The following is a 27,174-nucleotide window of genomic DNA, read 5'->3' as shown; positions in this document are numbered from 1 at the left end:
GTTGATAACCCACAGCAGTCGGGCGCCGGGAGAAGAAATTTCATTTTCCATGTGAGGAGTGTACATCACTTCACCCCACCTTCAACGTGTGAGTTATTTTCCATAACACATACAACTAGATTCACTTCTTGATTAAAATCTTCTCGGTTTTTGAGCTGCATAAATTCGAACAAGATTCTCAAGCTTTTGATGGCTATCTCCGCCGTCATCGTCAGAATTAAAATCCACTGACTACTTGGCTGGCACGATTTTCTGCTTGTGTAGGCGCGATTGCAGCATCTGGTACCAATCAGAGACAGCTGATATGTACACGGAAGGTGAGTTTGGCTGATCATAGCAGCTCGAAGATGGGACTGAGTGATGTCAGGCGGTGCGAGGGGCCAGTCACAAATTTGAAACTGCTGCTCTCACCTCCCTACAACCATCAAGCATCTGTCTTTGCTCTTGCTCTTGTTTCAGCCTTCTCTGATTGATGCCGGATGCTGCAATAGTGCCTATATAAGTGGAAAACCATGCCAGCCCAGCATTCAGTGGTTTTTACGCCTGACAACGGTGGCAGTCTTTGAAAGCTCCAGAATTTTATTCGAATTGACACAGTCTGAAGCCTGAGAAGATATTATTCAGACATGCCATTACAAAACGCTCCGAGGACAGATTCCGTTCCTGTTTGACGCTCATAACGACACATTTATTATCTTCAAAGAAGCCGATTAATATTTTGAATGGGATGCAGTCACTAAAGTGAGCATCTATCGATCCATCTATGAACCATCCCACATTTTATAATACTTTCAAGTTCAAAGTTGATATGGAGACGTATGTTTTGAGAGTCGATGTGAATGCAACATTTCACGTGTGATCATGCTCGATAACAGTAAATTTGTTTCTTAGTTCTTGAAATACTGAGGCGAATGCACTACCTATCAGCCGCGATGTTGCTGATGGCATACCACTTTCACCCTTCTTCATGGTCACAAGTCTTCCTTCCAAATATAGGAAACTGTTACTTAGAAGTGTTAATTCATTATGATGCTGAATAAATATTCTTATACAGTCATTATTATTTAAGGTCGTCGAAGGAAAAGGTCTGTTTGAGAAATATTTCTGGCGATTGATTCAGTCATCTGTTTGAACTGGAGTTGCTATATCGAACGAAGTTATCACAAGGTTTCAGCCCAATCAATTAAAAAAATTCGTAATTCTCGCTTCTTATTGAGTTATTATTCCGCTGCAGAGTGATGTTGTAATGACTGCGTGTGCTTTATTTATACTTTGTACCCATGATACTGCTCCAGATGAGGACATGCTATAATTTCCTTGCCACGACACTTGAGTATATTACTGTTCTGATGTATGATATTCAACTCTAGATTGTCTAATATCTTAACAGTGATTGGAACGTACAATGGATTCCTGGGAAATTCTACACTATTATACTCATTATCCACTCTAGGAAAAATCGGTAGATATGAGTTCGTTGTGATATTTTACTCAACACAGAAACCTAGTAGCGATCTTACTTCTAAAATATCAACTGTTATTAGGTGTTGAAATATGCCATTGGAGCTCATACTTTAGTACCTTGGGTGGAGGAGGGGCACAAATGTGATGAATAAGTATATGTGAGGAAATTAGCTCTCACGTTCTTTTACGTTGCTGACATATGTGACATCACTTTAGTTCATTTAAGTGTTATAGTATTTTTTGATGTGTTAACCTGAACCAGCAATGTAAACATAATACTTCTGCACTAGTGTAGAAATATTTTGTTTGAGGGTGTGCCATGAGTAGGCCTGGCACGAAGTCGGCGTTCCAAAACATCCCAAAGGTTTTCTATACGATTCAGGTCAGGACTCTGTGCAGGTAAGTACGTTAATGGGATGCTATTGTCGTGTAACCACTCCGCCACAGGCCGTGCGTTGTGAACAGGTGCTCGATCGTGTTGAAAGATGCAATCGCCATCCCCGAATTGCTCTTCAACAGTGGGGAGCAAGAAGGTTCTTAAAACTTCAATGTAGGCCTGTGCTATGATAGTACCCCGCGAAACAACAAGGGGTGAAAGCCCTCTCCATGAAGAACACGACCACTCCATAACACCACCGCCTCCAAATTCTACTGTTGGCACTACACCCGCTGACAATGGCGTCCACCCGGCATTCGACAACCCACACCCTGCCATCGGATCGCCACATTGTGTACCATGATTCGTCACTCTACACAACGCTTTTCCACTGTTGAATCATCCAGTGTTTAGGCTCCTTACAACAAGCGAGGCTTCATTTGGCATTTACCGGCGTGATGTGTGGCTTATGTGTAGGTGCTCGACCATGAAGTCTGAGTTTTCTCACCTCCCAACTAACTGTGATAGTACATTAGTGGATCCTGATGCAATTTGGAATTCCTGTGTGATGGTATGGATAGAAGTCTGCCTATTACACATTACGACCCTCTTCAACTGTCGTCAGTTTCTGTCAGTCAACAGACGAGCTCGGCCTGTACGCTTTTGTGCTGTACGTGTCCCTTCACGTTTCCGCTTCACTATCACATCGGAAACAGTGGAGCTAGGGATGTTTCGGAGTGTGGAAATCTTGCGGACAGACCTATGACACAAGTGACACCCAATCACGTGACCACATCCGAAGTCCGTGTGAGTTCCGCGGAGCGCCCCATTCTACTTTCTCACGATGTCTAATGACTACTGATGTCACTGGTATGGAGAAATTGGCAGTAGGTGGCAGCACAATGCGCCTAATATGAAAAACGTATGTTTTTGGGGCTGTCCGGATACTTTTGATCATATAATCTACTTAATTATTTATATTTTACTAGCAAATGATGGTTTTTAATTATTTATCGAGAAATATGCTATCTATTAGTTCCATTATTCGATGGCGAATAATATGTTGCTTGAAATCTGAGTTACGAGTGCTAGGACTTCGTGAAATGAATAGTGCGCCATTGATGCGACAGATAATGTCATGTTCCCTAGGTAATTTGCATGTCATCTATTGAAATGATGGGGGAGCGGTCAGTTAATAGTGGTGCATCTTCGTTTGTCGCCCGTGTCACAACCGCAGACTTCACAGCCAGATAGCTTCGGAATCTCCTCCGTGACTGGCGTTATACGATCCGGCCACCACTCTCACAGCAGAGAGCCACTGACTGCCACCCTGTGAAGGCACCTGCAGCTCATCTGGGAGCACCACAGCACTGCTGTCGCTGACACTAGAGGGCCACATGATACAAGCACGACTTCCCAGTATTCTTCGGCGGGGCGGCTTTATAAAATGCCCCCAACAGCTCGCCAATCAGTCTGCGAGCGTGCCAGTTCCAGCTCCAGCTCGTGAGCTCGACATTGACGTTAAGACTGTCATTCGTCAGAGTGCAGCCCGCGCCAGTCATAACCGAGACATCTGTAGTGTAACACATACAGACTTTTATTACTGTGGCAGACTGTGTACTAAACTGTACCTTCAAGAACTGTTATTGGATAGTGCAGTTTCTCATCAAATCAGGACGATAATTTAGTTAAATTCATTCAGAAACTGTTCAGTTGCTGTTCAGAATGTAACTGTGGGGAGTATTTACTGTGTCAGTAATAAATTTCTATTGTTCGTGGTATTTCTATTGTTCGTGGTTACGTGGGCACATCTTCTTGTAGCATGCATCACCCACGTCACGAGATATTAAAAAGAGGTTAAATAACATAATTTATTAGCTTGTGTGGGTATATACTGCCTATTTACAGCTCGCAGTAGCACAGCAGCCCAAGTTTAGTAAAGATGAGCGAATTTCATCCGTCGCACTATTCATGTTACATAATTAAACGTAAAAGAGAAATAAACGTCTTTCTCTTAATTTACTAACGACACTAGATAGTAATTGCAATATGTCAACAGAAAAAGGAGTAGTCGAGAATCATTGACTGATATGGTAATTCTTAATGAAGATCGTTTATTTCCTTATAGTGTTGCAGCTGTGGACATTACTATTTTGATGGATTATGTACAATGAGTTTCAGTAGGGACCATAATGTGCAGATAGAATGCCTAACCCATTGAAAAGATGCCCAAAACACAACTCAGGATAAAAATACGTGTTATTCTCACTGTGGAATCAGAACTTTTGGTCAAAGTGATGCGTTGCCTCAGAAATTACGGGCTTAAGACATTAACCTATACAATCACAAGAACTGGAAAGGTGTTGGGGATACTTTAAGCCCACCTTTAAAAATACTGTAGTCGAGTCAGCTGCTTTATATTTTAAAATATAAATTTAAATAAACAATTTAAATGTAGATGCTACTTTCCCTAGTGAATGGCATACTCAGTGTTCTCAGGTTCAGCATCTTACTTACACATCAGTATCTTTTTAGAAAGTGTGTTGTGAGTGAAAGTCAATTCATGAGATTTTTTAATCTTTTTAGTATGGACGTAAAGTACTCCCTTTCCCCTAAGTAATACGCGTTACAGACAGTACGTTAGTTTTGCTAGGGTTAATAACGGAAATATGTAATATATGTTAAGATGTTGATCGCAGTCGTGCAAACAGCAATTGTTTCTAAACTTAGATATTGGAGAAGCTCAATAAAACGTCTCTTTCCATTAAAATTTTCATCTGTATGTTCAGCTGAAATATAGGAACATTCTACCTTCTCAGTCTACATGTCACTCTAAGTTTTCGTGTCCACGTTTCTGCAAGATGTTCTGGTCTGTTTACTTTCAACGTGCAATTATCTGTCATCGACACATTTCGTACATTTCTTCGTTCTTTCCTGAACTATCTGGATGTCAAATGAAAACAGTTGTCAGTCTATGATCAGCATAGTACCGAAGCCTCACACATGCGGCCACGTCTATGTAATTGTTACCTTAACGGTCTCTTTACTCACTGGTAGCACAAACTGGGGTCCTATTCTTCGATGTGCATTTCTCTTCTGTGTACTGGAATGAAGTGATCGTATGGCATTATTGGCCGGGAGGCCCCATTCGGGGGAGTTCAGCCGCCGGATTGCAAGTCCTCTGTAGTTGACGCCACTTGCGGGTCAATGATGTTGATGGACACACAACATCCAGTCCCCTGCCGGGAATCGAACCCGGGCCTCCTGCGTGATTGGCGGTAACGCTACCGCTACGCTACGGAGACGGATTGTGTACTGATGACGTAAGCGGGTTTCACAAACGCAGTTTCCATCTGGTTGTTTTATGTGACATAGATTTTGGAAAGGAGGTAAGGAAATTTAGGGTTGATCACCATCGGTGCACAGGCTCGCACTAGACGAAATTGGGCAGGAAATAGGCCGTGGCCTTTTGAGAGGAACCACACCAACATTCATTTGTAGTGTTTGTGTTTGTTAGTAAGGCAAGTTTCAGTAGTAGCAGTAGCTGCATGAAAAGCATGGTAGTGGTAGCAGTAACAGTACCTTTTTATACCTGTAATAGTAGTTTTCTATTGTCGCAATAGTGTGTGCTCTTATAATAGTAGTAATAGCAATAAATGATAAATATAACTGTAAGGTTAGTGAAAATAGTTTGAAATAACGAATATCTATGGTTCTTTTTTCACTCACAGTAACGAAATATCCGACTGAGAGTGTTAAGCGATGTAGTGCAGTAGCTAGCACACTTAAATCTCATTCGTCAGGACGACGGTTTAAATCCTCATCCGACCACCCAGATTTAGGTTTTCCGTGAATTCCATTAACCGCCCCAGACAAATGCCAGGATGGTTCCTTTGAAATTGCACGGCCGAATTCCTTTCCCATTCTTAAGACAATTCGAGCTTGATCTCCGGCTCTAATGACCCCGTTATCGACGGGATGTTAAACCATAATCCTCCTTTCTCGCTTTCTCCGAATGAGAATTTAAAAAATGCCATAGGTATCTCCTACATGTAGAATAGCAGGCAGGTAGATATCTAAATGTTATAGTGATAGTAAGAGAAACATTGCATGATACTCACTGTAAAGTTAATTCAGTATTCATAACAGAGAATAATGAGAAAAGCTTACATAAAGAGTCACATGAATTTTATATGTAACAGTAACTTCTCACAGGCTGCGACATTGTCGCGAATAAAACAGTGATCCAAATATAGAATAAATTTCCTTTACTTTACCTTTATGGTTACAAATTTTTTGTCATCAGACTACCGGTTTCGGTCTATAATGCCCATCTTCAGATCTGCAACAAAATATGGGAAAACATAAATACACTAGCAGATTGTCTACAGATTAAAACAATAAAATAAACCATAATGAGAAGTGATACTGACGTACATTTACATCTACGTGCTTTAAGTATGAAGAGGCGTACCTGTTTTATAAAAATGGCTCTGAGCGCTATGGGACTTAACATCTTTGGTCATCAGTCCCCTATAGCTTACAACTACTTAAACCTAACTAACCTAAGGACATCACACACATCCATGCCTGAAGCAGGATTCGAACCTGCGACCGTAGGGGTCACGTGGTTCCAGACTGAAGCGCCTAGAACCGCACGGCCCTGTTTTATAAAAAAAAAAAAAATGTCCTAATGTACTGCAGCCATAGTGGCATTGTGAAATGTTAAACACAAAATTGACACCAGCATCGTCAAATATATATAAATAACATCATATGCAAGAGTCATCTTGTGAGCAGCAGTACTGTTCAAAACAAACTGCAGCACAGTAGCCACAATGTGTTTGTGTTGCAAGTTCACAAGATGTCGCTACTTGAGGCATACACATATTCTTCAGTGATTAATTGAACAGCTTAAAATAAAAGGGGATACAATCGGTATAGTTTGTAATGGGCTTATAGGGTATAACACGCATTACAGTAATAAAAAACGATGAAATAAAACATGACAAAAGTTACATTGTTAAAAAGAGGAGCGTCTTCAATCTGTAGCATAGTGTACCTAGGAACAGATGATTCGTTTTGGTCGGTGCTGCAGTCTAGTGACTGGTTCTAGAATTGCATAAAGGGATGCGCCCAAGAGACCGCCATAAGCACTTCGCTCTATTTTCTATAGGTTTGTTGTTGTTATACATGAGGTTGTGTTTTGTGCAGCATTTGTAAATATTTAGAGTTCTAATCATTGAAGTGCTGTATAATATATTAAAGCTATTTGGAATACATTGTTAATTACAGAATTACTGTATGGTAAGTAAAATGCTATACATTTATATGGCATGTGCTCACTTAAGCCATACTTCGTCGATCGTGCACAATCTTCTGTCTTCTACCGTGGAATATGTGATGCTTGCAAATTAACTGCGTTTTTCTAATATCTTAACAACTTTACATGTCTTGAAAATGGAAACTTTGTTAGTTTCTAAAAGCTTCTATTCCAAAATTTCTTTAACTCGTAAGTGGTTTTTGATGGTACTTTTGCTTATTTTCGCTTACTGATTATCGGTGTGTATTAGAGAAATAATTTAACAGATAGTGTATTAAGTGCAGTACTGACAGGATTTTCTCGATGGTAAGGCTTTTAAATTTCAGTGTAATATTTGTTTCTGGGCACGTGGGCATGTTGTACCTAGGAAAATGTTTCTCACTAAAAAACCTCAACAGTCTGGAGAAATTTGTGTAATTTCGGAGAAAGACTGCTGTAGATATAAAGTGAAAGCCATCATTTAAAAATGGGATCAGAAAATATATTTAACAGGGTTGGCTACAGGCGAAAGTCTAAAAAGTATACAAAGGTAGCTACTACATGTTTGGATTAAGCCGACGGTGAGAGACCGTCCCTAGGGAATTTAGAAATTAAAAGACTGGGCTATTGTCGGGACGCGCATCAGGTGAGAGCGGTACCTGGCAAGTTTGGAATACGGAGGCTGCACATCTGTGATTTGGAGAGCTCCTTCACTCGGCCAGCGGCAGCTAATCGATTAGGCGCCAAAGGAAGCGCTGACACTGCGGGGGTGGGGGCCGCGGAGGCGGGGGAAATCGAAGCCGGCGCCTTGTTTTGCCGCCAAACAGGCTCCTATGCTGCCGCCGGAGCTCTTCTGCCGTGGCAGACACAGCGTTGTTTCTTGTCGGTTCATCGATCAACCCTACTATTCTCACACTCGGCAAGCTGACAGATGGGAGAAGTTAATCGATAGAAATCGAATGCAAATGAAGTACGGACCACTTCCCGGTCGCTGCTAACTTCAGCAGGCAATGCTGAATTTAATGGGTCTATGTCAACAAATGTGATTATTTCAAACTCATTTACATATAACTTCAGGCGTTACCCAGGATCCAGTTCTGGAACCACTCCCGGTCATGGTATACCGGGTGATCAAAAAGTCAGTATAAATTTGAAAACTTAATAAACCACAGAATAATGTAGATAGAGAGGTAAAAATTGACACACAGGCTTGGAATGACATAGGGTTTTACTTGAACCACAAAAAAACAAAGTTCACAAAATGTCCGACAGATGGCGCTGGACAGCAAAACGTCAGGGACTGCGCATGACAATCGTATATAACGGGACGTTACCTGAAAAGGCGCTTTTAGTGAAGCTGTATTATCAGAATGGGGTATGTGCTAGTTCAGCGTTACGATCCTATCGCCATAGGAAGGGGATTCGAACGGGTAAAGGTCCGTTGACAAATGCAGCTGTGGCGAGAATTATTTCGAAGTTCGAAGCCACGGCTTGTTTAGACGATAGACCCCGTAGTGGTCGACCGAGCACAAGGCGTAATACTGCTGAGACAGTTCAGGAAGAAATGGAGACTGTAGCGGGTTCGTCTATGCACGGGGAAGTCAGCGCTCCTGCAGTCGCACGTCGCACCGGCATTTCATACACTAATGTTTGGTTGGCACTTAGACGTACCCTCCGATGCTATCCGTACAAAATCCATCGTCATCATGAACTGTTACCTGGCTGTTTAATGAAGCGAAGGGCATTTGCTATGTGGGCGTTTGAAAAGATGGCGGAAGATGACGATTGGTTGAGTAACGTGTTGTGGACCGACGAAGCTCATTTCACGCTCCGAGGGTCTGTAAACGCCCACAACTGCAGAATTTGGGTTACCGATAATCCTAGAACTGTCGTGGAAACTCCATTGCACGACGAGAAAGTCACGGTATGGGTTGGATTTACCACATCTACCGTTATCGGGCCTTTTTTCTTCGAGGAAATGCGTGGTTCTGGTTTTGTAACTGCTACCGTGACGGGTGAGAGAATCGCATCATTCTTAGCCTGGCTGATAAACACCTGCTGGAACGTACGATGTTTATGCAGGATGACGCTCCACCCCATATTGCTAGACGCGTGAAAGATCTCTTGCGCGCGTCGTTTGGTGATGATCGTGTGGTCAGCCGCCACTTTCGTCATGCTTGGCCTCCCAGGTCCCCAGACCTCAGTCCGTGCGATTATTCGCTTTGAGGTTACCTGAAGTCGCAAGTGTATCGTGATCGACCGACATCTCTATGGATGCTGAAAGCCAACATCCGAGCCCAATGTCTCACCATAACCATAACTCCGGACATGCTTTACAGTGCTGTTCACAACATTATCCCTCGACTACAGCTATTGTTGAGGAATGATGGTGGACATATTGAGCATTTTCTGTAAAGAACATGATCTTTGCTTTGTCTCACTTTGATATGCAAATTATTGCTATTCTGATCAGATTAAGCGCCATCTGCCGGACATTTTTTGAACTTTTGTATTTTTTTTGTTCTAATGAAACCCCATGTCATTCCAAGCATGTGTGTCAATTTGTACCTCTCTATCTACATTATTCCGCGATTTATTCGGTTTTCAAATTTATACCGACTTTTTGATACCCGGTATGTAAATGACTTTTCATCTTACGCTGATAAAGCAGAAACAGAGTGCTCTTTGCGAACGATGCGAGCATCATAATCGTGTCCAACGGACCTGCAATAACAGAACGAGTAATAAATGAAATATTTAACTGTGTTATAGACTGGTCCATCACTTAACTTAGGAAAAGCACACTGTTCAATCAATTCTACATAAGGCAATATACATAACCATCAATGACCATACTGCACGAGAGCAAGGAAATATGTACAAATGAACGTCCAAATTTCCTGAGTGTGCATATTCAACGGGAATTGAATTGAAAATCACGTATTAAAGACTCTTCACAAGTTTATGAACATTTTCTCTGCCTGTAACTGCTGATCTTCGTGATGAAAGCTTACGAAAATTAGCTTACTTTGATATAGTTTGATGTTCTGATGTCATATGGAGTAATTCTCGGCGTGATTATACACACAGAAATTTGCTGTAAGAGTAATTGATGGTGTCTATGGTCCAATTTCATGTGGACAACTGCCCAATATATTTGATACGTTACAACACACGTGCCATTCTCTTTCTTATGAATTTCGTTTCAGCTGAGTCTAGATACGATTGTTGTCAATGATCTTGTTTCCTGCATAATTATCTGGTCAACAGCATATAATAGACTGTTTTATGGTATATTTACTACGCTTTAACTATACCTGCAAATAAGTCAACGATAAAATTACTTTCGAAGGAAAGAACCACATCAGATCGAAGATAATAATAAGTGAGTACATTTTAGAACAAATATCCTACTTCAGGTACCTAGAATGTGATATTAGTTTTAACTATCACAAATATATTGAGAAGAAGGTTAATAAATATCAAGCTCTCTACAGAACTATTGGAAGGACCTTGGTAAGAAAAACAAGAAAGGAAACACGAATAAAATGCTATAAGGTATAGCGGTAGCTGCACTAGTACATGGTTCCGAACATGGAAAGTAGTGAAAAGAAAAAAAAAAACAGACATCAGAGATAAACTTCATGAGATGTGTAAGGGGCCATAATAAAATGCATAAAAATAAGAAATGAAACAATAAGATCAAATTTAAAAATCTTTTCAGTTATGACAATACAGAAGAGAAGAGACTGTAATGGAAACTTAATGTTGATGTTATGATAGAAAAAAGGTTGTCAAAAACGATAGTGAATTAACGGCGAAATGGAAAGAGAGAACTCGGTTGACCTCATAAGAGATGGATCGATGGTAGAGACTGGAGCAGCTGACTATAGCGCCCAGCCCTTGGAGGACGTTGAGGAGGAGGAAGAAGAAGAAGAAGAAGAAGAAGAAGATGATGATGATGAAGTTCTTTATGAAGAACTAGGCATAAATTAAAAATAATAGCAACATTCATGAATATATAGCACTATTAACAGAAACATGTTTCACCGTACCCAACATAACCTTACACTGAAAGGAGCAAAGTATACAGCCATGAAAATATTTGAATACCTTCGTAGTGAATTAAAGACGCTGGCAGATGACGAAAGTTTTAAAAACGAATTGAAATCATTTATGCTTGACCACTACTTCTATTCCATCGATTAACTTCTGAATATATCAAATTTTATTGTAGCTTAGGATTAAAACAAAAAATACTTTATGCAGATCGCCAGCATGTAGCCGTATTTCCATAGAGAAAAGTTACCTTATTTGTAAACCTTTGGACACGTTCAAGATCATTCAGATTGTCACGATTATGACCCACGGAACACGCAGTAAACTAAACGTAACTGACATTTCAGCCATCGTTGCTTGATCGCCTGTAGGGTAATTTTGCGCAAGCGTTCGGAATTCGTGCACACAGAGATAGTACAGAAACGGAAGATTAAAAAGTCCCTACCGCTGAGCATTGCTTCAGCTTAAGGATGTGTCAACACAAGCCAACAGCAAGGCGTAAACATTTCGATACGGTAAGTCGGTCACCAAGAGTGCGCCATCGACACTTTCGTGGTTGATTGCGAGCAAATAAGTGGAAAAGTCTAAGACAAGCCCACACCATACTGCCTTTGTTGGCCTTGGAATATTAAGTAAGATGCACTAGATAGGACGCAACCAACGCCTGTCAGGGACCTGACAGAACAGTTACGATAATGAGTCGAACCTGTTAAGCAAATGTAGCAGAGCCAGAGACCGCCGACCACTCGTAATAAACAGGACCAATTTGGCCATCACGAATCATGTCTCAGGACAAAGCGACCCCCCCCCCCTTTTCCCCGTTTAACATAAACACCCCAAATACCCCAACCAGCTAGCTTAGAGGCAGTCGATCAGCAGAAGTCGTGGTGTCCATGTCGTTCGCACTCGACTCTCTGTAGCATTTTCAGTAGGATTGTTCGCGGCTGCTACGGTCGCACGTTCGAATCCTGCCTTGGCATGGATGTGTGTGATGTCCTTAGGTTAGTTAGGTTTAAGGTGTTCTAAGTCTAGGGAACTGATGACCTCAGATGTTAAGTCCCATTTGAACCATTTGATTGTTCCAGTATTGTCACACTATGCCAGTAATACTCTCTCTCAGCCTGACACTATGAAACCAGTTCCGTAAACACGGATTCTTCCTCTTTCTTTTTTCTTCTTCACAAAGTGAGTGACCGTTACAAAACATTTTCGTGCAAACATCAGTCCAACTTCCAAAGTGACATCGCCTCTTACTAAGTTTTCTCTTTTTCCACAGGATGACCACAGCATTTACGAAAAGACTATGTAATATCAGTATGATCGTATTGTAAAGTTGTTTTTGTAATGCCATTTAGCCTGAAGATAAGATTTAACCCTCGAAACATGTCGCTAAATAAATAAGTAATACAATAGTTGATAAAGTTTGTGACTGGTAGCGGTAATTAAAAATAAAACCTTTACATATATCCTGAGACCGTCACGGTCGAAAATTATTCAAAATGGCTTCAAATTCTATTATATTCTTCTTGAAGTCTGAGGGCATTTCGCCGGTCTCACACATCTTGCTCAACAAGAGTTGTCATGGCTGGCTCTCCCAAGGCTATCAGTAGTTCTAACGGAATGTCGTCTACTCCTGGGGCGTTGTCTCGACTTAGGTCTTTCTGTGCTCTGTCAAATTCTTCTCGCAGTATCAGATCTCCCATCTCATCTTTATCTACGTCCTCTTTCATTCCTATAATATTGCCTTCAATTTCATCTCCCTTGTATAGAACCTTTATATACTCCTCCTAGCTTTCAGCTTTCCCTTCTTTTCTTAGGTGTGATTTTCCATCTGAGTTATTGATATTCATACAGGTGATTCTCTTTCCTCCAAAGGCCTCTTTAATTTTTCTGTAGACAGTGTCTGTCTTTCACATAATGATATATGCTTCTGAATCCTTATATTAGTCCTCTAGCCATTCTGTTTAGCCATTTTGCACTTCTTGTCAGTGTCATTTTTAGACTTTTATATTCCATTTCACCTGGTTCATTTACTGCAGTTTTATGTTTTCTCCTCTCATCAGTCAGATTCAACGTCCCTTGTGTTATCCAAGGATTTCTACCAGGCCTCGTCTTGTTACCTATTTGATCCTCTGCTGCCTTCACTATTTCATCTCTCAGCGGTACCCATTCTCCTTCTACTGTAATGCCTTTCCCTGTTCTTGTCAATCGTTCACTAATGCTCCCTCTGAAACCCTCAACAGCCTCTGGTTCTTTCAGTTTATCCGGGTCACATATCCTTAAATTCCTACGTTTCTGCAATTTTTTCAGTTTTAATCTACATTTCACAACCAATAAATTGAGGTCAGAGTCAACATATTCTCCTGGAAATGTCTTACAATTAAAAATCTGGTTCCGAAATCTCTGTCTTACCATTATGTAATCAGTCTGAAACCTTACTGTGTCTCCAGGTCTCTTCCAAATATACAACCTTCTTTCGTGGTTCTTAAACCAAGTGTTACCGATGGTTACATTACGCTCTGTGCAAAATTCTACTAGGCAGCTTCCTTTTTCATTTCTTTCCCCAGTGCATATTCACCGTCTGTTTTTCCTTCACTTCTTTTCCCTCATATTGAATTTCAGTCCCCCATCACTATTAAATTTTCGTCTCCTTTCACGGTCTCCCTTAATTACTTTTATCAAGTCAAATATTTCTTTAATCTCTTCATCATCTGCAGAGCTAGTTGGCATATAAACTCTGATGGATGTGGGATTTGTAGCTATCTCGGCTAAGATGCATTTATTATGGTGTTCATAATAGCTTACCCGCATTCCTATTTTCTCATTCATTGTTAAACCTATCCCTGCATTACCCATACTTCATTTTGTATTTATAACCTTCTGTTCACCTGCCCAGAAGTCCTATTCCTCCTGTACCGAACATTAGTAATTCCCACTATATCTAACTTTGAACTATCCATTTCTCTTTTTAAATTTTCTAGCTTACCTGTCCAGCTAGGGGATCCAACATTCCACACTCCAATCCGTAGAACGCCAGTTTTGTTTCTCCTGATGATAACACACTCTTGAGTAGTCCCCACCCATAGATCCGAATGGGAGGACTATTTTACCTCCATAATATTTTACCCAAGATGATGCTATCATCATTTAACCATACAGTAGAGCTGCATGCCTTTGGGAAAAATTATGGTTGTAGTTTCCCCTTATTTTGAGACGTTCGCAGTACCAGTACAGCAAGGACGTTTTGGTTCATGTTGCAAGTACAGATTGGTCAATCATCCAGACTGTTGCCTCTGCAATTACTGAAAAGGCTGCTGTCCCTCTTCAGGAACCACACATTTGTCTAGGCTCTCAACAGTTAACCCTCCGTTGTGGTTGTACCTACAGTATGGCTGTCTCTATCGCTGAGTCACGCAAGCCTCCCCACCATTGGCAAGGTCCATGGTTCATTGGGGGGAGGGGAGCTGTATTAATAGTGTTAATAGCAACCTTAGACTTTTCTCAGATGATGCATTTATCTAGAAAGAATTGGAATCTGAATGAAGCTGTACAAACGTTCAATGAGACATTGATAAATTTCAAAGTGGTGCAATGAATGGCAGCTTGCTTAAATGTCAAAAATGTAAAACTGCCCACTTCATAAAACAAAAACTGCAACAGCGCCTACAAAAATACATCAACGGAAATTGTGATTAAGTCGAAAAATAGCCAAATGTTCAAGCTGTAAACTAATGTAAACCATTGTAGAAATAAATAGGTCTATGTACTTATAAAAAAATACCTAATGAAAAATATTTAATGATGGGAAATTGCAAAAGGTATTTAAGAAAATGAAAACTGTTTTTTTCGGAATTTCTAATGAAAGGAACTTTGAACATTGACAGTGTTAAACGAAACCAAGTCTGCAGCTCGTGGTCGTGAGGTAGCGTTCTCGCTTCCCGCGCCCGGGTTCGATTCCCGGCGGGGTCAGGGATTTTCTCTGCCTTGTGATGACTGGGTATTGTGATGTTCTTAGGTTAGTTAGGTTTAAGTAGTTCTAAGTTCTAGGGGACTGATGACCATAGATGTTAAGTCCTATAGTGCTCAGAGCCATTTGACCATTTTTGAAATGAAACCAAACTTGTCGCAAAAATGCTCACTCACAGTGGCTATACATTACGTGTCGGGAAAGTGCTCACGTCTAATTTATTTCAGTGCCCCCAATGAGGAAATTTTCTTCCAAATGAGTTCTATAATTTAGGACCTGGTAATGTCTCACCTGCAACCGACGCTCGGTTCTGTTCTCTGTCGGCATAGCTGCCAATGACAATGCTGTTGCGACATGCGCTACTGTTTGACACAAAGGAAACATCGAGACCGGGAAATGTGATCACAGTGAAACTTATTCCGCCGGTTAGGAACACGGCACTACACAAATGATTTGCACTATAGAACTGTACATGCACTGTGACTGTATGGAGTAGTGCTACCACGTGCTGCAATATTTTTGGAATAGATGAACTACATACAAATGGTTTTAAACTAAATTAAAAACGATTTTCATTGATGATATATAAAATAAGAGATAGGAAACCGTCGTCTGATATTTAGGATCAGTGATCGTTAGTTGTGAGAAATTTAACACAAACACTTCAGTGCGTCATACTTCACTACTGTTTAATGGGAGTGAGTAAAGAGAATAGGTAGTTAAATTTTTGTTGAGATATGTGGTTCAGGCAGGTTGGGTGGAGTTGACAGGTAGAATGTGGGAAGACGGTTTGTTGGGAAACGCCGGATTCAAGGTACAGGTGGGGGGCAGGGCAAGGTAAAGAGGAGGAAAGAAAAGGGAGGAAAGGGAGCCCTGAAATTAGGGAAGGAATAGAGATAGCGGCTTAAATCTGATACGAGGGATGGATGTCAGGAAGTGGGAGTCTGTTAACATTGCGGTGGGAGAGGGTGTAGACAATGTGTAAGTGTAGAGTTAGTGGGATGTGTTGATAAAGGAGTGGCAGCACACCATGTTTCGTAATTACGGGGAAAACAATGGGGTTGTTGACGTAGAGTTTACGGGAAGTAAAGGATATACGGAGGTGCTCAATGTGTGTGACAAAGGGGGAAAAGAGACGTCTGCTAACGGATTCTTTTGTTGTTGTGGTCTTCATTCCGACGACTGTCTTGATGCAGCTCTCTCCAACCTACTCACTATCCTCTACCAGCCTCTTCATCTCTGAGTAAGTACTATAGGCCACTTCCATTTACACCTGCTTACTGTACTCGTCTCTCGGTCTACCTCCCCATATTTCCCTGCAGTACTAAAGTGACGATTCCTCGATGTCTCAGAATGTGTCCTGTCAACTGATCCCTTCTTCTGGTCGTGTTGTGTCAAAAATTTCTTTTCTCCCCAATTTTATTCAAACCTCGTCATTTGTTGTGCATTCCCCCTAACACTTAGCATTCTTCTGTAACACACATTCAAAAGCTTCTATTCTCTTCTTGTCTAAACTGTTTATTGTCCACGGTTTAAGTTCCATAAAAGGCTATGGTCTACACAGATACCCTCAGAAAAGATAGTCTACGGGTTATATCCTCTCTACTTCGGTTATCATCCCTTATTTTGCTGCCCAGGAGAACTCATCTATTACTTTAAGTGTCTCATTTCCTAATCTAAATCCCTCAGCATCGCTGGACTGAATTTCGCTACATTCCAACATCCTCGTTTCGCTTTTCTTAATGTTCATCATATATTTCACTTTCAAGACACTGTCCACTTTATTTAGCTGCACTTCCAGGTCCTTTTCTGTTTCTGACAGAATAACAAAGTCATCGACAGAACAAAGTGTTTGTTTATTCCCTCTGAACATTAATTCCCTTTCCAGAATTATCCTTGCTTTCCTTCACAGCTTGCTCAATGTATAGACAGAATAAGATCGGGGATAGGTTACAATCCTGTCTCACACCCGTCTCAACCACTGCTTATACCTGCCATCTGGCTTCTGTACAAGTTGGAAATTACCTTTCGCTACATGAATTCTACCCAACACCATCAGAAATTTAAAGAATGTATTCTAGTCAAAAACTTTCCCCAAGTCTACAAACGGTGTCAACATAGGTTTGTCTTTTCTTAAGGTCAGTGTTGTCTCGTGTGTTCCAACGTTCCTCCAGAATTCAAGCTGATATTCCCCAAGGTCGTCTTCTACCAATTTTTCCGTTCTTGAAAAGGGGGGGGGGGGGAGGTACACACCATTTGACTGCTATGTGACCAGTTCTACAGTGTTCTAAAGCGGCCAGTCTCCTCTTTTAAAAGGTTGTATAGTATAATGTCCGGCGGGCTTATGCAGGTTTGCGTGTTGATGAGAAAATGAATTTTTCGTCGCATATGTCTACAATTACGCCAGTTCAGTCAAAATTGTGCTCATGATAGTCAATGCCTACACTGTAGAATACCGATGCCAGCAGTACGTGTGTGTCATGACGCCATCTTCAATGCAGTAGTCATTTTTGGAGCCACTGTATGGCTGCATCTGTTGCGATACTGTTTGGTAAGTGCAACCAAGTTCGCTCCTAATGTTTTCAGGACTACACCGGCTGAAGCGCTGTTTGTTGTTTCTGGAGTACGCCCACTCCATGTAATTGGAAGATAATAGCTGCTTCGTAGGGGCTGCGCGGTGGAGACGTAAACAGCGACTTCGAAACGATAGTTTCTAGAATGGTAGTCTAAGACTCGGGAAGGCAAATAAATGGCAGCGTGAGTGTGGCGAACTTAAAAATTTATTTATTTATTTATTTCATTAACAGTATAGAGTAACTCACCGCCAGGAAATGTAAGATGGAACGGATGCTTTGGAAACCAAAAGGAAACACTTCTCATTTTATAATATAAAGGTGGCCGAGCAGTTCTAGGCGCTACAGTCTGGAACCGCGCGACCGCTACGGTCGCAGGTTCGAATCCTGCCTCGGGCATTGATGTGAATGATGTCCTTACGTTAGTTAAGTTTAAGTAGTTCTAAGTTCTAGGGGACTGATGACCTTAGAAGTTAAGTCCCATAGTGCTCAGAGCCATTTGAACCATTTTTATAATATAAAGAACATAATATATATAAATTTCTCTAAGGTTAAAGCGAATTGAGTGGTTAACAGTTGTTAAAATGGTTCCATATAACTTGTTTCTGCCTAGTTGATGGGAATATAATTTATACAAAACAAATGTCAAAGAAAAATAAAAAGAGAAATGTAATGCAATGAGTGTGGTGAAAATATTTTGCAGTATGTAGAGGGAAGGGATATACAGTATCTGCATTTGTAATACAGCCTTGTAGCGTGTTGGTTGGTAATGGCCTATTTCTATCTATTTCAGGTGAGAAGGTCTGGGTACAACCTCGAGCTATTCTCATCTGAAATGGTTTGTGCGAATGTATGTTTACTGTGTTTGTGTGTATTTCCATATTACTGGGAGTGTTGCAAGTCAGGGCATTACATTCTATTCAGCAGCTGTGTGTTTGTCCTGTTGTTGGTAGTTGCGGTATATTCTATGTGATACTTTAGATACATACGCCTGCTATTATACAGATTAAATACTGACTGAACATTTAATGCATGGAAAACATGAATTTTAGCTTTACATAAGAAATACGCTTATGTTTATAAATCTTTTAATAGAAATAGAATGTAGTTCGTTGCTACCTGAATGCATTATTCATTAAATAAATTAATACATTACATTTTTAGTCTTATACGTGCTTTATAAGAAAATCCATTTGATGTAGACAATTAATTCACTGTAGCTTTAAATAGAGAAGAGAATGTACTTATATCTACACATAATAGACAAACAATACATTACTGCTTGTGTGCAGTAGACTTTGAACGCTATGCAATATGTCATTGGGGAGTGGGAGCCTCAGAATAGAATTCTTCGAGACTTCTCCTCCCATGCGACGTTACGTTATTACTAGAGTCTTAGCATGTAGTGTCGGTGTTTGTTTGTTTTATGATTTTTACTGCCTGTTGTGTTGTTTGTGACTGTGTTGTGGCGTGCAGTGTCATGCGTTGTTGGCTTGGGTCCCTTACGTGTTGGTCCCTTCTGAGTCATGTTCACTTAGTGTGTTGGTTTCTTCCTCGGATTCGGAATGTTGTGTCCTCCCTTGTGGTCTGTGTCCTCCCATGTGCTTTATTGTGTTGTTTGTGGTTGTCTACGCCTTCTTCCATAAGGATTTTGGTGCTTGTATTCTTCATGCAGTGTGTTCGATAAATATCGGCTACGCTATCTATTGTGTTCCAGTCATCGGGATTACCTATTATTCTGGTGATGTCACTGTCGTTCAGTAAAGCTCTCGCCGGCCGGGGTGGCCGAGCGGTTCTAGGCGCTACAGTCTGGAACCGCGCGACCGCTACGGTCTCAGGTTCGAAACCTGCCTCGGGCATGGATGTGTGTGACGTCCTTAGGTTAGTTAGGTTTAAGTAGTTCTAAGCTCTAGGGGACTGATGACCTCAGAAGTCAAGTCCCATAGTGCTCGGAGCCATTTGAACCATTTTTTTTTTTTTGTAAAGGTCTCACTTGTGCAAGCGTGTTGCATAGCAGTGTGAAATGATCTGGTGTCCCAGTTTCTCCGCAAACGCATATTTCATCGTTAGTCCCATGCGGTTTAAATGTATCGGATATGGCCCGTGGCCTGTCAGGAAATGGACCATCCCCCGGCTTGGGTCGACATGTTTCAGCTGTAATCTTTCGCGCACGTCAGGAAAGAAAGAGTATACTCGACGACCCTTGTCGGTTGCGTCGCACTCTCCCTGCCATGTTTGAATTTGCTATTGTTTCATTTGTGTTTTGTTCATAATGTTGGTTCCTCTAATTTCGGTGACGTTATCAAGCCTGTCCCTCTTAAGCCAGTAAAGGGCAGCTCTATACCATATTGTTATGTCTATGTTCAAATGTGTGGGAATTCTTAAGGGACCAAACTGCTTAGGTTATCGGTCCCTAGACTTACACATTGCTTAATCTAATTTAAACTAGCTTATGATAAGAACAACACAAACAACCATGTCCGAGGGAGGACTCTAACCTCTGGCGGCAGGGTTATATCTATAGGACAGGTCCCCATCACAACGCAAAATGCCTCTAGTGATGTGATGTTGAAGGCTTCGCTCATTCTCAGGAGTACACTACATTGACCTCGTCTTGCAATTGTCTTGTTAGTCTGTATGTTCAGTCTGTGAGCCCACGCACTTGCGGCGAAGAATGCGATGGCATCAAATATCGCAATGTGGTAGGTGCTTATGGTCTTAATAGGTAATTTGTACTGAGTTGTGTTGAGTCTCGCTAGTTTGTGCATAATTTTTGAGGCTTTGTCAATTGTCAGTTTGATGAGATAGTTGGAAATCTGTTTTTCGTCAAGATGCAGTCGTAGATAACGTGTGGCTTGCTTCCTATGTATGTTTGTATTAACTAATTTTAGAATTAGATTCCTCTGTGGTACCCCTATGAGTAGTAAATAGTTTTATTGACAGTGATTTTTAATTTATTTTCTTTGCACTAAATATTAATTTTCTGAAGCAGTTGCGTGCATTTTGTCTCTGGTGCTGTTCTCGAGTTGGCTGACACCACTACGAGCAGGCCATCTGCGTACACCACCACACCTCTTACCCTATCGTCACCGCGCAGCGTGTTCAGCAATGGCTCGATAGCGATATCCCAGAATATTGGTCCGTAGATCGAGCTCTGTGGACATCCTTTCGTTATTCTCTTGACTACCTTGCGTGTTCCAGCCCTCCACTCTGCGACTCTGCCTCTGCAGTAGTCGAGGAGGCTATTGTAGAGGGAAGCTGATAGCCTCATTTCCCTTAACCTGGTGAAGAGGGATGGCCACCACAAGTTGTCAAAAACCCCAGCTATGTCGATTAGTATGGCGGCCACTTATTTGTCACTGATGGTATTTTTAACTGCCAGTGCTTGGTTGACGGCGTCTTCTATTCATCTATCTTCCCTGAAGCCGAGTTGATGTGGAGCCCGAGGAGGCTTCTGTGCAATTGTAAGCGGTACACAGGGGCCTTTCCTGTACCTTGGTGATAGTGTCTAATAGAAAGATCGGCCGGTACGTCTTGGAGTCTGTAGGCTCTTTGGCTTGTGGTTTCCTGATTATTACTACATTAGTAGTTTTCCAGAGGTTTGGAATCCTGCCAGTTACTAGTGCCTCGTTGAACATGTTAGTAAGAAAAGGTGTGATTTGTGTTACTGTTTGTTTTAATGTTTCTGAAAGTATTTTTTCTGGGTCGGGTGCTTTTCGGTTTTTAATCCTGCTGATTCTCGTCGCTACTTCTTCTTGTGAGAATGGTATGGTTACACTGTCATTGATGTATGGTTGCCTCAAGCTTTCTCTTAGTTCAGCGTGGTGTCGTCATCTGGGAAGACCCTGTTTATAAGATATTCTGTTGTGCTTCTCCATCCTCTGGTCATTGTCCTGTCAGCTTGTTGTTTTAGTGTTGACAGAACTATCGGTGTCTTAACTCGTTCTGTTTCTATTTTGAAAGGTTGTCAAATGGCTCTGAGCAATATGCAACTTAACTTCTGAGGTCGTCAGTCGCCTAGAACTTAGAACTAATTAAACCTAACTATCCTAAGGACATCACACATATCCATACCCGAGGCAGGATTCGAACCTGCGACCGCAGCGGTCGCTCGGCTCCAGACTGTAGCGCCTAGAACAGCACGGCCACTCTGGCCGGCGAAAGGTTGTTCCCAGATGTTGTTCTGTAGCTGGGTTTGGATGAAATTGCTCCAGTAGTCTTGCCTTCTTGTCTTTAGTTGTTTTTGGTGTTTCTGTTTAGCGTCACGATACAGGTCAAGTCTTATGTGTCTTTGTTTGTTAGTAGTACTTTCTTTTGTCCCATAAATCCTTCCTTAATCTTGCCAGTTCTGTCGACCACGGTTGTTTCTGTCCCCACCCACCTTCTGCCCGTAATATAGCTAATTCCTGTGCTCTTTGTAGGACCTCTGTCAGTACATGCGTTTTGTAATCTATATTGCCTTGAATCGTGTTTAGTGACGACACCTCAACAATATCTCGAACGTTTTGCCACTCGGCTCTTCCTATGAGTAAATGCTGCTGTTCATGGTCCGAGTTATGTGTACTGACATATCTGTATCTGTCTGTGGTTATGACGATTACCTTGTTGTCGCTGTACCCAATAGCCAATACCCAATACCCAATACCCTCCATTTGTTGACTAGTGAAAGAGATTTTGCGTTCCCTAGTGAAAGGTCTATGCTACTTACATCACCGGCGTCTCCGCGATAGGTCGGTGGCTGACCCTCCCTATTCAGAATGAAGAGGTTGCATTCATTTACAACGTCCACCACTAGTTGTCCTCTGTCATCAGTTCTATCTGAGTTCCACAAGGAAGAATGAGCAGCCTTTTTCTTTCTGAGTGTCGTGCAACGTCTTTTATTTTGTCTAAGAAAGGTTCTATATCATACGAATACTGACGGTAAATAGACGACATGAGCCATACATCCTGTTCGTCTTTTATTTCTGCTGTGGCTATGTGTTCAGAGCAAAACTGGGTGATCTGTGTTACTATGAGGTTTTTAGTAACTGCTATTAACGCGGTTGTCAGGTTTGGTGTTCCTGCTATTGTGATGCAATGTAAGGCGAGCCCTGACATCTTCCCGCTTCGCAGAAAAGGTTCCTGAACGCAGACGATGTCTGCTTTTGTTTCTTCTAAGAGCCTACCTCGTTCGACGTTTACTAGGGTACTGTCCTGGCAGTTTAGTTGTATTACCTTCATAAGAGTTATATAGTGAAGGGAAAACACTAGGGTGTGGTTTCTTTAAAATCCAGAAACACACGTCCATGTGCTCTCAGGAAGTCGTCGTATACTTTCCCTAGGTTAAGCCCTCCCCCCTTCGCGTATATGCCTCCCCTAAAAGCTTACGTAGTTCTATGGGGTTCGTTGGCAACTCTTGGATCATTCTGCCAGTTTGTCCTGTAGTTGGGATGCAGATTTTATCTCCGTGGTTCAAATGGCTCTGAGCACTATGGGACTTAACATCTATGATCATCAGTCCCCTAGAACTTAGAACTACTTCAACCTAACTAACCTAAGGACATCACACACATCCATGCCCGAGGCAGGATTCGAACCTGCTACCGTAGCGGTCACGCGGTTCCAGACTGAAGCGCCTAGAGCCGCACGGCCACACCGGCCGGCTTTTTATCTCCGTTTTCATTGTTAGTTCGTATTATATATCGAAGAGATGCTTGAAATATATCCTTATTTCTAGTCTGCTAACCCGTAGGTTAGCTTCTAAGTTTTCGTAATTTACGTGATTAACGGTATTCAGCTGGGGGTCCTCGGTTGTGTCTGGTTGGTGTTCTTGACTGTTTGTTTGTTGCTCCGATTTCGAGTAATTTTGCAGTGCAGCATATTTCTCCTGCTTTATGGTTTCTGGTAGTGTGGAGTTTGATGTGTTTTTGCTGAGCGTTTCCCCTGATAGTGATTTGTTTTTGATCTCTTCCGGGGTCTTGTTCGTGAAATGTGACTGTTGTATGTCCGTTTTTGTGTCTGATGTTGTGCCGGTGCAGGATGTGTCTTTCTGTTCAGCTACCTTACTGTTTTGTTTTTCATAGTGACTGTATGTGCTACCCTTATAGACAAAACGATCTGGTGTAATATGGGGTCTACAGTTGGTTGTATCATATTGTACTTGTTGCGCCGGTAGTGTGCAATTGTCTTTGTTTCTGTTTGCCTCTGGTGTTGATTTCTTGTGAACTCCGTGACATCTTCATTCTCATGATGTTCAAGGACGTCGTTACATTTCTCTGAATTATCTCGTAGTATTTCGTCCTCCAGTTCGTCAACTCGCAAAAGGAGACCAGCCTGGAAGATGGCCCAATCAAACAGGAGATGTTTCAGGTGCCTGCCCACTTCATATTTAATTGCTCCCTGCATGCACATATCTTCTATATAGTGCTGTAATGCTAAAGCACCTAAATTGTATTGTCTTCTGTAAATGAGGCCCTACATTAGTATTAGTATCTGCATTTGGGGGTTGTAATAACCCCATGCGTTGCCGCTAGGCAACGGCTCGCCGCCAGCGTCTCATCCTAGTCGACGGCGATTTGTGCCTTCGCCTGTCTGTGTTATTAGTTACGTCTGTCCCTGCGTGTGCTAGGGAGTGGGCTTCTGACAGTTATGGTAGCACTCCTTATTAATGGACGTTTTCCAGAACATCGTACCTGGTGCGGTCTATTTGTCTCTCGTAGAGCTGTTTATATGTAGGACAGTCTGCCCCCTCCCCCCTGCCTAATCGCCTATTCTAGTTCTATGTTTGCGTGGTATACAGCCTACAAGATTCTCCTGCCTGCATTCTGACATTTTGTGTCCCAGTTTTGCACATCGCCCGCATACTGGGTCCTTGTCGAACGCTTCGATGGGTGACCGAAGCCCCAACAGTTAAAACCTTTTTGTACAGCAGCAAAGTCATTGATATACAAAGATTGAAATTGAATAAAAACCCTTTCATTTTAAAGCAGCAGCAACCGTACTCTTCGCGATACTTCTAAAATATTGTTTATTGTCCTTTTGCCCTTTTGTCCTGTTTTAAATTTTATTTTAACCTCGCTATCGAACTCGTCTTTAGAAAGCGGTCACTCAGGTTTATTTCGCAGAGAACTTAAAAAAGCTGGAACAGTTCACGGCATATTACCTGACGTCAGGAAGACATTACACTTAATCCAAGTCAGCACAAGGTACATCTTATTAGTGGCCATAGTTAGTACCCGCAGTATTTGTTTAAAATTAGGAAGCGACAGTCAGAAACGGTTAACTGTGGACAGGCTGACTCAAGAGCAGATAGCATTACTTTTTTCACCGTAAGCAGGCGCTAGGGAGAGTGATTTCTCTCAGAAGAGTTGTATAAACTTCTAAGAGGCTCGGAACTGTGCTCATCATTGGCTACAACTGCACACAGAGTTCCAAAAAATTAAGCCCCGTAGCTTCCTTACTTGACCTCTGCCCACCGATACATGTTCCTTTGTATTTAAATGTTACCAGTACACATTTTGGTGTTTTGTTCAGTGATATGTATGTAGTGTGTAGAATTTAGAATAAAAATTACAACAGCGGCAACCCATACGGACTTACGAAGACTGGAGAAGTGCTGAGATGCATAGCAGCAGAAGACTGCAGACCAGATTAGATATACTTTATCTTCTTATATTACGATCCACGACAAGGGACTGGCAAGACTAATAGCCCTTCCGGGACACCCACGAAACCTTGAAAGTGTGTAGAACAGAAACAAAACAAGATAGTATATACGTGGTGTTTAGATTTTTTGTGATGTGTTTACTAAAATTTTGTTTTGCTGCAAATACCTTTGACTGTAATCCGAACACTAACTCGGTAATGTAATGTGATTTGCCTGTTGAACGACCTGCAGTAGAGATTCACGAGGGCAAGTGTTAGTGAAATAGTAGAAAATATAGAATGCCTAAGAAAACAATGAAACACCGGGAAGACAATGTTGGATGTTACACGTACACGTACACACCATTGTGCATGTCCCAGGACCAATGGTCAATATTCATGGAATGACAGGAACGACCATTTGAAGCAAAAAATCCTTGTAAACATAGCTTTTAGGGCATACGCCTTAGAGTTCCTGTGTACTGGATACTTTTTTCTTGTTTTGCTCCATACTACCACTCCCAAAATACGGAAAGCAAAGAGCTTACAGTAGAAGAGATTGGCGTAACGGTACCGAAGATGAAGAAGTGCTCATAACTCTTAGGGTATGCAATTTAAAACTCATGTTCACTGTACGTTTTTGCTTCGAAAGAGCTTTCCAGTCAGATCTCTGAATGTGGACCACTCTTCTTGGGATACCTTGTCAAAACCTCAGTCCAGTGAACGAAGGAAAACTTGGGGAAAAATTCGTGTAGTCAAAAATTTTTGTACAGTGGCAGGGAGGAGTGTAATGCATAACATGCTAAAAATTATGGGCGATGGGATGTGAGCGTGGAGGAGGGGCGGAGAGTTTAAGGGTCACTTTTTAGGTCTTTTCCTTGAATATCTCAAAAACTGCTGCTGCTAGCGAAAATGTTTTCCAATACAAAACTAAAGCACTCCGTCTTCAGGCCACGAGTGGCCTACCGGGACCATCCGACCTCCGTGTCATCCTCAGCTGAGGTTGCGGATAAGAGGGGTGTGTGGTCAGCACACCGTTCTCCCGACCGTTTGTTCTTAACCCGCTACTATTCGGTCGAGTAGCTCCTCAGTTGGCATCACGAGGCTCAGTGCACCCCGAAAAACGGCAACAGCGCATGGATGGTCACTCATCCAAGTGCTGGCCACGCCCACCAATGCACTGCCCTTTTATACTTCGTGATTGTCCTGTACATATCGCTTTCCCACGAATTTTGTCATCTTAGTGTATTTGTGCCTTAGCAAGTGACAAATGAAACCTTATTAAGATGCTGGAAATTTACTCTTTAGTTAAATAATGTTTTCTCAATAGGCACCGAGCGAGGTGGCAGCAGTGGTTACCACACTGGACTCGTATTCGGGAGGACGACGGTTCAATCCCGTGTCCGACCATCCTGATTTAGGTTTTCCGTGATTTCCCTAAATCGGTCCAGGAAAATGCCGGGATGGTTCCTTTGAAAGGGCACGGCCGGCTTCCTTCCCCGTCGTTTCCTAATCCGATGAAACCGATGATCTCGCTGTTTGGTCTCTTCCTCCAAACAACCCCACCCTGGGGTTCTCCAGAATTTTTCAAGTTAGAAAAGTGAGTAGCCACCAACACCATATTTTGCTGTGTCTACTCTCTGAATGTCTCTCATGGTGTGCAGACAATGCGTTCGGTCGATGAGGCACGAAAACGGCCTACCTTGACCTATCTGTTAGGCGCTCTTGCCACAGCAAAGGCCAGAGCGTGGGAGAAATCTAGATTGCCCAGCCGATGTGTTACGGCAGCATTGAGAATGGGGATGGCGGC

At 41.9% G+C, this 27,174-nt stretch overlaps 1 protein-coding gene across 6 annotated transcripts in view; it reads left to right on the top strand.

Moving 5' to 3' along the window:
- LOC126297692 (ras-related protein Rab-3) overlaps nt 1-27,174 on the top strand; it is a 757,051-nt gene that overhangs the window by 181,698 nt on the left and 548,179 nt on the right. For 2 of the 6 annotated variants that reach the window (XM_049988810.1, XM_049988809.1), the window contains exon 2: nt 18,535-18,579. The exons of the other annotated variants lie outside the window; for them this stretch is intronic. In XM_049988810.1, coding sequence (XP_049844767.1) covers nt 18,535-18,579 — 45 coding nt within the window. The remainder of the gene's footprint in view (nt 1-18,534; nt 18,580-27,174) is intronic. 6 annotated transcript variants of the gene reach the window in all.

This window comes from Schistocerca gregaria, chromosome X (genome assembly GCF_023897955.1).
Source record: "Schistocerca gregaria isolate iqSchGreg1 chromosome X, iqSchGreg1.2, whole genome shotgun sequence".
In the NCBI taxonomy this organism is placed as follows: domain Eukaryota; kingdom Metazoa; phylum Arthropoda; class Insecta; order Orthoptera; family Acrididae; genus Schistocerca; species Schistocerca gregaria.
The sequence above is the reverse complement of the archived record's forward strand: the minus strand, read 5'-3'. Positions and strand labels throughout refer to the sequence as shown.